The sequence below is a fragment of the Lycium barbarum genome, chromosome 1 (assembly GCF_019175385.1).
Source record: "Lycium barbarum isolate Lr01 chromosome 1, ASM1917538v2, whole genome shotgun sequence".
NCBI classification, from domain to species: domain Eukaryota; kingdom Viridiplantae; phylum Streptophyta; class Magnoliopsida; order Solanales; family Solanaceae; genus Lycium; species Lycium barbarum.
Genome location: NC_083337.1, coordinates 11,116,112 through 11,127,777, shown reverse-complemented (window position 1 = coordinate 11,127,777; position 11,666 = coordinate 11,116,112). Strand labels below are relative to the sequence as shown.

At 34.6% G+C, this 11,666-nt stretch overlaps 1 protein-coding gene and 1 long non-coding RNA gene across 2 annotated transcripts; one reads left to right on the top strand and one right to left on the bottom strand.

Moving 5' to 3' along the window:
• The first annotated feature begins 2,306 nt into the window (after positions 1-2,306).
• Positions 2,307-4,436, top strand: LOC132631774 (F-box/kelch-repeat protein At3g23880-like). Its single transcript, XM_060347481.1, has one exon. The coding sequence runs from the start codon at positions 3,138-3,140 to the stop codon at positions 4,251-4,253; it is 1,116 nt and encodes a 371-aa protein (XP_060203464.1). The 5' UTR covers positions 2,307-3,137; the 3' UTR covers positions 4,254-4,436.
• Positions 4,437-5,168: 732 nt separating this feature from the next.
• LOC132628237 (uncharacterized) lies at positions 5,169-7,827 on the bottom strand. The gene is made up of 2 exons (XR_009578091.1): positions 7,219-7,827; positions 5,169-5,527 (listed from the first exon to the last, which is right to left on the bottom strand). It is a non-coding gene; the product is annotated as an uncharacterized LOC132628237 (long non-coding RNA).
• Between the last annotated feature and the right edge of the window lie 3,839 nt (positions 7,828-11,666).

Genomic DNA, 11,666 nt, shown 5'->3' with positions numbered 1-11,666 from the left:
ATAATACCTATAACATTTATTTGAGTAATTGATTTTCAAAATAGCATGACTACATCTTTTGGCTAAGGGAATAATAATTTATGCTTAACATTTTAGAAATTTAAAACATCATAAACCTTACAATAACGTTAGCTCATTCTATGGAATAAAAAGGCAAACTAATTCAACAAAAACAACCTTTTCACTTTAGTTCTTTTTTTTTCAACATTCAGAAATACGCATTGAAATACATATTTATCTAGAACATCTTTCAAAACTTTATTAAATAACTCTTTTTAAATTTTAGTCATTTCCTCCACATATAAACATTACATGTCCCGCTTTCTTTTAGTTTATTTTTAACTAAACTCTTTTATGCAATTGCTATTTTCTACAATTATTATTTTAAACAACACTATTATACTTTCGTCTTAAAACCTTAACAACATTTATAAATCGTATTTCAAAATAGCATTAAAAGTACTCTTTTTATACGAATTATTATTTTTCTACAAGTTCTATTTTAAAAACAGCCTTCTTACATCTATAACTTTAGTCATACTTACAAAGCTACTTTCTTTTCTATGATACTATATTTACACTTAGCCTAACTAATTATTAGTCCGGTCGGTTAACCATTGTTAATGGGTCTTAAAGGGTGCCTAATACCTTCCCTTTAGACTAATTGAACCCTTACCTAGAATCTTAAGTTTCGCAGACCTTAGACAGAGCTAACTTGAAAAAATAAACTTTAGGTGTCCTAATTCACCGTAAATAATTAGGTAGCGACTCCTAAACAACATAAACAAAAATCGGAATCTCCAATACGTCGTACTTCTAATTTAACTCCGGTTAAAATGGGGTATGACAAAATCTCTCTTGAAATTCAAGTGTGTTTCAAAATCATGGCTTTCTTTACTGTCAACTCCTCTATTCACCAAAACCCATGTCAAATTTTCCTTACATAATCCCCAAATAACTGATTATAGACTTGCTGTGGCAGCCACTATTTCTGGTTTGGGTAGATTCTGCCATGTTTACAGCATGGGGTCTGCAAATACATGTGTTAAGGTCAAAATAGGAAAACTTTAATTAATCCTTTCTTGGTTTTATAAATGGATAAGTATTTTGGGACTAATAATTTTAGTGATGTGGACAAATAATATGACAATTAGATCTAAAGATGACAAGTTTCCAAACAAACAAAACTTACTTCGGGGCACTTTATAACCCCTAAAATGACCATCCAAACGTGTAGGTATACTTGATGTAATGAGCCGACGTTATTGTACGCAAAAAAAAATATTGAGTTCTCTATAAATTATTGATATTTCGGGGTTTTGAAACATGACTAATATTTGCTCAAAGTATGAAAAAAACGTGATTTTGATAGCTTAAAAAAAACGTAGCCTCTTTCACGCACAAATACTGTGCGTGAAACCTACTTTTGTATTTTTTTTTGTATTATTTTGGTTCTAATTTTTTTTTGTGCTACGCGGACTCTAACTTGTCTCAAACAACTTTTTTTAAAAGAGTTTACTTTATATACGACGATGATGGTGTGAATAATAAAATTTGTTCCACTTTGCGTGCCAACACATAAACGGCTGTGCACTTGCACTTCCATTTCTCAACAAACTTTGCTCTGCTCTAAAGGATGGTGAAAATGTGGTTGTTAATTTAAGTGGTCGTGGAGAAAATGTGGTTGTTAATTTAAGTGACCCCAAATCTTTTCCACTTAAGTGCACACACCTAATAAAAGGCCAAAAAGCCCTCCTCAATACCAAATTCTTCTTTCATTTCTTTCTTGAAAGCAACTTCTTCTTCCATTTTCGTCTTCAAAGCAACTTGTTCTTTCATTTTCTTCACCAATTTCTAAATAATGAACTTATAAAATGACTAATATTTGCTCAAAGTATGAAAAAACGTGATTTTGATAGCTTAAAAAAAACGTAGCCTCTTTCACGCACAAATACTGTGCGTGAAACCTACTTTTGTAATTTTTTTTTTTTGTATTATTTTGGTTCTAAATTTTTTTTTGTGCTACGCGGACTCTAACTTGTCTCAAACAACTTTTTTAAAAGAGTTTACTTTATATACGACGATGATGGTGTGAATAATAAAATTTGTTCCACTTTTGCGTGCCAGCGCATAAACGGTTGTGCACTTGCACTTCCATTTCTCAACAAACTTTGCTCTGCTCTAAAGGATGGTGAAAATGTGGTTGTTAATTTAAGTGGTCGTGGAGAAAATGTGGTTGTTAATTTAAGTGACCCCAAATCATTTTCACTTAAGTGCACACACCTAATAAAAGGCCAAAAAGCCCTCCTCAATACCAAATTCTTCTTTCATTTCTTTCTTGAAAGCAACTTCTTCTTCCATTTTCGTCTTCAAAGCAACTTGTTCTTTCATTTTCTTCACCAATTTCTAAATAATGAACTTAGAAAATGACTAATATTTGCTCAAAGTATGAAAAAAACGTGATTTTGATAGCTTAAAAAAAACGTAGCCTATTTCACGCACAAATACTGTGCTTGAAACCTACTTTTGTAAATTTTTTTTTGTATTATTTTGGTTCTAATTTTTTTTTTGTGCTACGCGGACTCTAACTTGTCTCAAACAACTTTTTTAAAAGAGTTTACTTTATATACGACGATGATGGTGTGAATAATAAAATTTGTTCCACTTTTGCGTGCGAGCACATAAACGGCTGTGCACTTGCACTTCCATTTCTCAACAAACTTTGCTCTGCTCTAAAGGATGGTGAAAATGTGGTTGTTAATTTAAGTGGTCGTGGAGAAAATGTGGTTGTTAATTTAAGTGGTCGTGGAGAAAATGTGGTTGCTAATTTAAGTGACCCCAAATTTTTTTCACTTAAGTGCACACACCTAATAAAAGGCCAAAAAGCCCTCCTCAATATCAAATTCTTCTTCCATTTCCTTCTTCAAAGCAACTTCTTCTTCCATTTTCGTCTTCAAAGCAACTTGTTCTTCCACTTTCTTCACCAATTTCTAAATAATGAACTTAGATCTTTGATCAATAAGATCATCTCTCTACTCAAAGAAATTACATTTCTTGACCTAAACAAAAGTTCAACCAATCAAATTCGCATCAAGAAATAGTGAAGCTATTGATTGTAAGCAATTGAATCATAGAAAATGGAGGAAACATCTGAAGGGTCAACAATTTTTCCCCAAGAAGTCATCTTTGAAATTCTCTTGAGAGTACCTGTCAAATCTCTCTTGAAATTCAAGTGTGTTTCAAAATCATGGCTTTCTTTACTCTCAACTCCTCTATTCACCAAAACCCATGTCAAATTTTCCTTACATAATCCCCAAATGACTGATTATAGACTTGCTGTGGTAGCCACTATTTCTGGTTTGGGTAGATTCTGCCATGTTTACAGCATGGGGTCTGAAAATACATGTGTTACAGTGGTTAAACTCAATTGTTTTACTAAATCCTTACCCCTCTCGAGTCGGATTTTGGGTTCTTGTAATGGGTTAATTTGTTTAACTAGTGACTCATTTACATTAATGTTATTGAACCCATGTACTGGAAAGTTTAATGTGTTTCCTGATTTAATGCTTCGGAGTAAAGGCGGTGGTGGTGGTGGTGGTTGTTATATTAGATATGGATTTGGTTATGATGCATCTGTTGAAGATTATAAGGTTGTGAAGATCTTAAGTTTTGCTCAAATTGAGGGTAGATATGAGAATATGGTTAATGTTTATAGCTTAAAGGCTAAATCTTGGACAACTATTCAGGGTTTCAATAGTAGTTATATAAAAGCAAAGCTGGGTATGTTTGCAAATGGGATTCTTCACTGGGAAGCGTGCTATAACCATGGTTCGGGTGCGGTTTGGGAGATTGTTACCTTTGATTTGGCTGCAGAGATATATGGAAAAATAGCACTGCCTAGTTATGAAAATGAAGGTGTTTATTGGACATTAGGTGTTTCAAGAGGCGATTTAGTTGCTTGTTGTAACTATGAAAGGAATAGGGCGGATATGTGGGTGATGAAGGAGTATGGTGTCGAGAAATCCTGGACTAAATTGGTTACCATCTCATCACCCGTTGATGGTAGGGCTTATATGTCGCCGTTGTTTGTAGCAGAGAACCGTGATGAAGTTCTGGTGCAGCATGGGGAAGAGCTAGAACTGTATAATTCAAGGGAGGGTTCGTTAAATCTATTCAAAGATTTTCCGTCGGGTGATTGTCGTCAAGTTCAAGTGGCCGCCTACTTTGAGAGCCTTGCTTCACCTCATATTTAGTGATGTGATGACATGTTAAATAGTAAAGGCAAAGATATTCAGAGAGCATAAAAAGTCTCTCATATTTATTGATAACATTGTGTCTTTGTCATTGTGTTCTTTTGCATTTTTCCTTATCCTATACGGTGCATGGTACTTCAGCAACATTGAAATGCTATTGTTATCATGCTCAGTTAACTTCTATCTTCCCGCACAATTCATATCTTGAATCATGTTCATACAGAATCCTTGAATTCACTAATAATCAATGCCAAATACTCTCTCCGTTTGAATTTTTTTGTCTTAGTTTGACTGGGCATGAAGTTTAAGAAAGTAAAGAATATTTTTTGAATCTTGTGGTCTTAAACTAAAGATATGTATAACCAAAATGACATTTAATGTTGTGGTCTTAAACATGCTAGGTGGGATGTTAAAATTAAAGTATTGCTAAATTAGGAAAGAGACATTTTTTTAAACAGACTAAAAAGGAAAGTCACTACTACAAAAAGGGTCTTTAGCGACAATAAAAAATGGGTTTAGCGGCAATTATTATTACCGCCAAAACATTTACCGGCCATTAAACTTTGGCCAGTGATGTTGGCGTCGCTAAAGCCTTTAGCGGCCATTTAACGAAATGCTGGCAAAGGTATGATTTATTGCCACAAAAAATCACTAGCTTTAGTGGCAATTGTATAGTGGCAATTATGATGGCAGCTAAATCCAATCCGAAAATGGCTAATTATGCCCTTTTAGTGTCCATTTTTTTGCCGGTAAATTTAATTAAATTGCCACTAAAAGGTACATTCTCTAATGGCAACAAATTTATAGCAATTATAATGGCTACGATAAATGTGTTAATTTTTCACGTTTAGCATCCAATTTATGGTCCATAAAATCAATTAAATTGTAGCTAAAAGCTACGAGATTCAACAACAATTGTTTAGCCACCGATAATGGCTACAATGTTCTTCCAAATAACAATCCAGTAATAGAGTCTTTTGGTGGCAACTAAGGTAAATGCTAAAAAAACATATCACTATTAATTGATAAAAACATAATACATCTCTTGAGATCTGATGAAAAAATAAAGGACCAATCCAGAATATTAATGTAACAACTTAAAAACTTAAATTGTTTGAACTAAATAACTAATGTCATTATATAACCAATCCTATAATAAAAAATAAATTTTAAAAAAAAGGACACAAATAATAGTCTTCAAATAATTTCTGCAACTCTTCAGTCATATTGAAATCTTCTAAAGTTTAAAATCTTCAAACATTAGATTGTAAGACCTGAAATAATAATAAAATTGTGTCAATAGATGATATATGTCCCAAAAAGATGAACAATCTGAAATACTACGTAAATTTAAAGGACAAACATGATAAATAGAGCACCCATCTTTAAAGGCCTTCAATTAAATTTGACAAACTGAGACGAATCTCATCTTGAAATGATGCAACCAAAACCATTACCATGATCCATGAAATGGAAGCGTTTACAAATTATCAGTGATTGTAAGTGAAAGATTAATTAACTAGAGATACAAAGTCGAAAGTATCTCATCGAATGACCCGTCCAGGAGTAGGTTTTCAGTGGCATTAAACATAGAACAAGTCTATTGAGTTACTTATAATATTGACGATCATATTTGAAAATTTTAAGGTATTTGCCTGAGTTTAAACCATTGAGAAAATCTTCTTACATGTTTCAGAGGTTGCAACGAAAATAAATAAGCAAAAAGTGCGGCATCACTAAAGTCATGTATATATCATGTGAGAAACCTCTCGTCTCTTTTACATTTCTCATGAATAGGAATTTATGATTCTTCAAATTCAGGACATACATTTTTGTTGAAACTGGTACTATTGTATTCCTCAGCATTAAGGGCATGCTGGTCACCTCCAAAAATTAGAATAAACAGAAAGGAAAGGAAAATCATATTTACAGAGCTCGTAAAATTTCTACAAGGCCATCTACTTGTTCTTCTTCCTCGATACTAATCTCTTCAGACCAAATTCAGGACATAGTTAACATAGTTATACTGCCAAATCGGTTTCCTATTTGAATCATAGTCAATTCCCTGTCAAATTTAATTTAGATCTTCTGAAGTTAAGCAAGTTGAATATAAATCAAAACCCAAGTACCCTACTTAAGTCACCTTGAACTTCCTACTAAGCAAGAATCCATCACTAAAACCACGAGTCCTAAAGTATCTCTTCTAAAACATCATAGACAGCTGTTTAGACAGCCCATCACTAAAACCATGAATCCTAAAGTATCTCTTCTAAAACATCATAGATAACTGTGTAGACAGTCCATCACTAAAACCACGAATCCTAAAGTATCTCTTCTATATCATCATAGATAGTTGTCTAGACAGTCTCGACGTATAATTATATACGTTACTGGAAGTAAGAACAAATAATCCTTATGTGCTAGGACACAAGCACCAGAATAAAAATGGTGATCACGATCGGAGCCTAAAACCAAGGCCTCCAACGCCTTTGATATATTAACAGTGCACCATATCTCAAACTACTACTCAGAATGCTAAAACCCAATTAATATGGAACAAGATCTATGAACTCATGCTCATAATTATTTAGACTTAACCAAGGACTATATTCCATAACCTAACTGGATAACTTCACAGAAGAATTTAAAGCATAAGCAAGGGAGAGTTAAATCCTTAACTGATTTTAAGATGCTCGCTAAATGAAGTCAAACCCAGTGAACTTGATCAATTCTTATAGGAAAAACCTAAGTTACATGGACTCGCCATTTTGGGTGTCGTCCCCATTCAGGATACGGTCGGGTGCGGGTGCGGGTGCGGGTGCGGGGACGGCAAACGTCCAGGAGACGGTCAATTACATACAGATACTTTGACCGGAGTTCGTCGACAAATTTGGGGGAAAATTTTGAGATTTTGATTTCTCAAAATTAAAAATAAAACAGATTTAAGATAAGGAAAATGACATACCTTCAATATTATAGTACTTTTAGATTAACCAAGAATACAAGGTTGTGTTGAGTTCGGATGACAGAGAGAAGCAGTGATATAGATGGAGGGTTTGTTTTCGGCCTTGAATGGCTTTCTCTTTCTATCTTGAGGAAAGAATGAAAGACTATGAAAGAGACGACCTAGAGGCTTGAAAACTTTGCTCTGTAAAAGCCTGAAAAGGAAATTAGGGGAATATGAAGAAGATGATTGCTTATAGCTAGAGGAGACATGTAGTCACGTACAAGATGAATTAGGAATCTTAAAAGTCTTAATTGTATTAACGTGCAAAAATAACCCCTTTATTCTTCATATGTGCTATTTTTATCCCCTTTATTTTCTATTATATGCTACTTGTGACACAAAATTGAAAGGCACCTAATTATGCTATTTATAAATGTTTCTTTCTTATACAATATAGGGATAGTTTTAAAATTAATTATTAGCATGTCAATTTTTTGATAATTAATTTATATTTTTAATCGCACAAAAGCACGGACGTATTTACTGGTTGAACATAATAAAATTGACCGCTTTGTACAACGGATTATTCTTGGAATGTATTTTTTCATATGCCTTTTATATTTTTTCATATTTACAGCCGAATCGCCGCACCCGTATCCATAACTGGATACGCACCCCCAAATCTTAAAATTTAAATTTTGCCGAATCCGACACTCGAATCCGTAGCCGTATCGGATACCCACACCCGAGTCCGTGTAACTTTGGGAAAAACTAACCCAGGAACATTTATGTGCTTTTAAACACTTTCCTCGACTAAATCAGTGATGCTTAACTTCTCTTTAAATCTAAACAATATCATCTTAACTGATCTAACTAAGGATAGATGTTAGAGGATAATCTAGTAGTGGGCTAGTCTTTAACAAGCTTCTTGTGTTGCATTTTCCTTTAGTTCTCCATCTCAATGTGAAGATACCAGCAAACTTAGAATGAAAAACTAGGTGTAACTGGATTTAACAAAGAAAATCCTTGTACTAGCACAGCTACATCTCAAAGGAATCCATGCCACCAGCCAGTCCCTCCAATCTGATTACCCTAGTCTTTCCCCTATCAAAATCTTCTAAAATTAATATTTCAAGAGCTATTTCCTTCTATGGTACCATCAGAATTAGTAGCAAAAAAAAGATATCATTTATATTTTATCCTTGATGATTTTTTCCTTTGGCTAAGGATAATATAAACTCTCACACTGATCACACACACACACTCAAATGATTTTCTCTCAAACACACTCCTAAATTACCTTTTTTTTTTCATTGAGAACAGAGAAATTCATCAGAAGGTACAACACAAAGAAATATCAAAAAACTCTCTGCACCTTCATTGATCCAATCAATTTCCTATCTACCTTCTCTTTTTCTCCAATTTTAACTTTCACAGTTTCCCAAAGGTTCACTCTATCTATGTTTGTGCTACAGATCTTACTACTCCTTGGTTCTCATTGCAAATCTATTCCTAAAAAACACTAGACTAATGATAAATTTGTGGATATAATTTTTCATTACACATTTTCATTCAACATTTATTTCTCTGTTTGTGATAATACTTTTATTTTTCAATAAAAGACTTTAATGATGATAACATCATAACTTAACAGCCTCATTTAGCTCATATAGGATAACATGAACCTATCCATACTAAACCTATATAGAACGAAGAATGACAACTTCTTTAAGTTTGATGGTAGCATTAGCAGAACATATACAATACTCCAACTTGTGTGAAAATTTAAAATTACATTTTAGACAACGTATAATTAAAAAATACTTACTCATATACGATGTTTATACCAAATTATATTAATTTACGTGCTTAAGTGCAGATATAATGCTGAAATGTAGAAACACGTGTTGTAAAACACCATACCCATTAATCCTTATAAATGACAATATTTCTATGTGACATTTTATCAAACACCAAATATGCTTCTAAAGTTTATCCTCCTAACAATTGTGATGACAGGCAATATAGCAATACACAAATAGTGTTCAAGTTTCACTTTCCCCAAAATGCTAAGACAAATATGGAGAACAAATCGTTGGAAAGCTAAGGGGAAAAAAAAACGGGACAAGGGCCTGATTTACCCCTGTACTATTGAAAATAGTTCACATTTACCCCGTTATACTTTCGGCACAAATTTGCCCCTACCGTTACTTAAGTAGCAATATTTGCCTGTTACACCCCGGGAAAATTTCGCGTTACCAAAAACTGTAGACGGCTAGTACAGGCCAAAGGGTCGATACAGCACGAACGCGCCCCCACGTGGCGCGAACGCGCTCAACGAAAATTCGAGAATCAAGTTAGGAATGAAGGTGGTGTTATAAGAAGGTAATAATAGCATATATATATGACATTTGGAGACCATATGGTGTAAATTAGGTCATGTTAATTGACGAAAAACCCTCGTTGCTGCAAGCTAAGTGGGGCCCACATGTCAAAGTTTTATAAAGGACATATGAAGATACATACGAGTAGTATATGGAAAGTTGAGCAAGTCCTAAGAAGGACTCATAAGCCAAATATAGGCATAAGCCCTCCAAAAGGACGATTTAAGGAAACGTTTTCGGATGATCTGACTTGAAAGGGCAAAAACGGAATTATAAGTTTGTAATTTGGGAAAACTCTCAGAAATAGAAGTTGTAGATAATTGAATTAGCTTTCCAACCATAGGTCGTGGGCCCTCATACGATATCGGGATCAAGAGTTATGACCATTTCACTGAACGAACATCCAGTCAGAAATTTTAACCCTGCGCGAACGCGCCCAAAGGGGGCGCGAACGCGCAGAAGGAAATTATTTAACTCTACGCGATCGCGCCAGAAAGCAGCGTGAACGCGCAAAGCATTTTTCCAGCTGCTTCTAGCAGCTTCTAAACATCATAAAAAGGGGGAAACCCCCCCTCATTTTCAGATCAACACACGAAAAACACACCCCAAAACTCTCCAAAAATCTGGAGAGTTCTCCCAAACTCCCCAACCAAAATTTTGCCCAAACCAGGTATAAAATTCCAAATTCCAATCCGGGTAGCGTATAATTATTGGTGAAGAATCATATAACAGTGTGTGGTGGCCTAAATTTAGCATGGAAAAGTGGAGATTAAGCAATACTAAAGGGAGAAAGGTATGAATCTCTTTCTATTTGTGCTAATACCGGTTTATTTATGAAGAATACGCGATTAAATAATTGTATACTGAGTTAATTAGTTATGAAAGTTGAAAAACAGCGTGTGGGCTGTTTAGGAGATATTTTGAGTTGGAAACATTATAATTGATGTTGGTATTGTTGTTGTTGTTGTTGGCTGCTGAATTAAAAATTTGGGCTAGGCATATAAACAGGGGAGATGCTGCCCGATTTTCGGCAGAATATAAAATAGTATAATTTGAAGTATGGTACAAGTGTACGATGAAAAGGCTAACATTAGTGTGAATTATCTTAAATGTAGACTTACAAGCTCGGACATATAAGCGTAGCTAATAGGACGTGGAACAGGTATGTTAAGGCTCGTCCCTTTTCTTTCAAAGGCATGATCCCGACATTGTGAATTTAAAATTGTCTCCATATCTTACTTGTTTTTAAAAGTTAGATGTCTATGATTCTAAGGTATGATTACTTTCCCGATAACCCGTCAACGTTTTTCAAAATGTTCGTATTTTTCCAAAACAAAGGTTTATGGTATTATAAGCTTTTATGACAAAAATGATGGATATGTATTACAATGACAACGCTGACGTCAAATATGAGAAAATGTCTATGACAGATATGTTGACGATATGTTCCTACCATGAATATCACAATATGAAAATGTTAAGTTATTTCTTGATTTCTCAACTCTATTATGGATATTCACTGTTTTAAAGGCTCCAAGTATATGAAACGATGCCTCATGACCCTATTTTATATTTTCTCATAGTGACACTCTTCGTTGATAGTCTCGCCTTATGATACTAGTTCCTTCAAGGTGAGACGAAGCGATCATGGTTATTCCATAACGTAATCGGAGGTCACCGACCTTAAGTCACTCCGATGGATACATGATTTTTTTGGGCTCTCCTGCATGCTTATATGACATATGTATATAAGATATGTATATGCACATGGGGTGGGGGAAGGGATACATGGGGGATGGGAAGGGAAACATGTTTCATTGCCACCTGGTCAGCTGGCTTATCATCCTGGACGCGGGATATATGGGCGAGCCGATGTATTTCGGCGCTATGTGGGCGAGCCGACATTGTTCGGTGCTATGCTATGACATGACATGCTATGCTATGACCTGATACGCTATGACATGACATGCTATGCTATGACCTGATACGCTATGACATGCTATGCTATGATATGATACGCTATGACATGCTATGCTATGACATGATACGCTATGACACGATATGCTATGACATGATACGCTA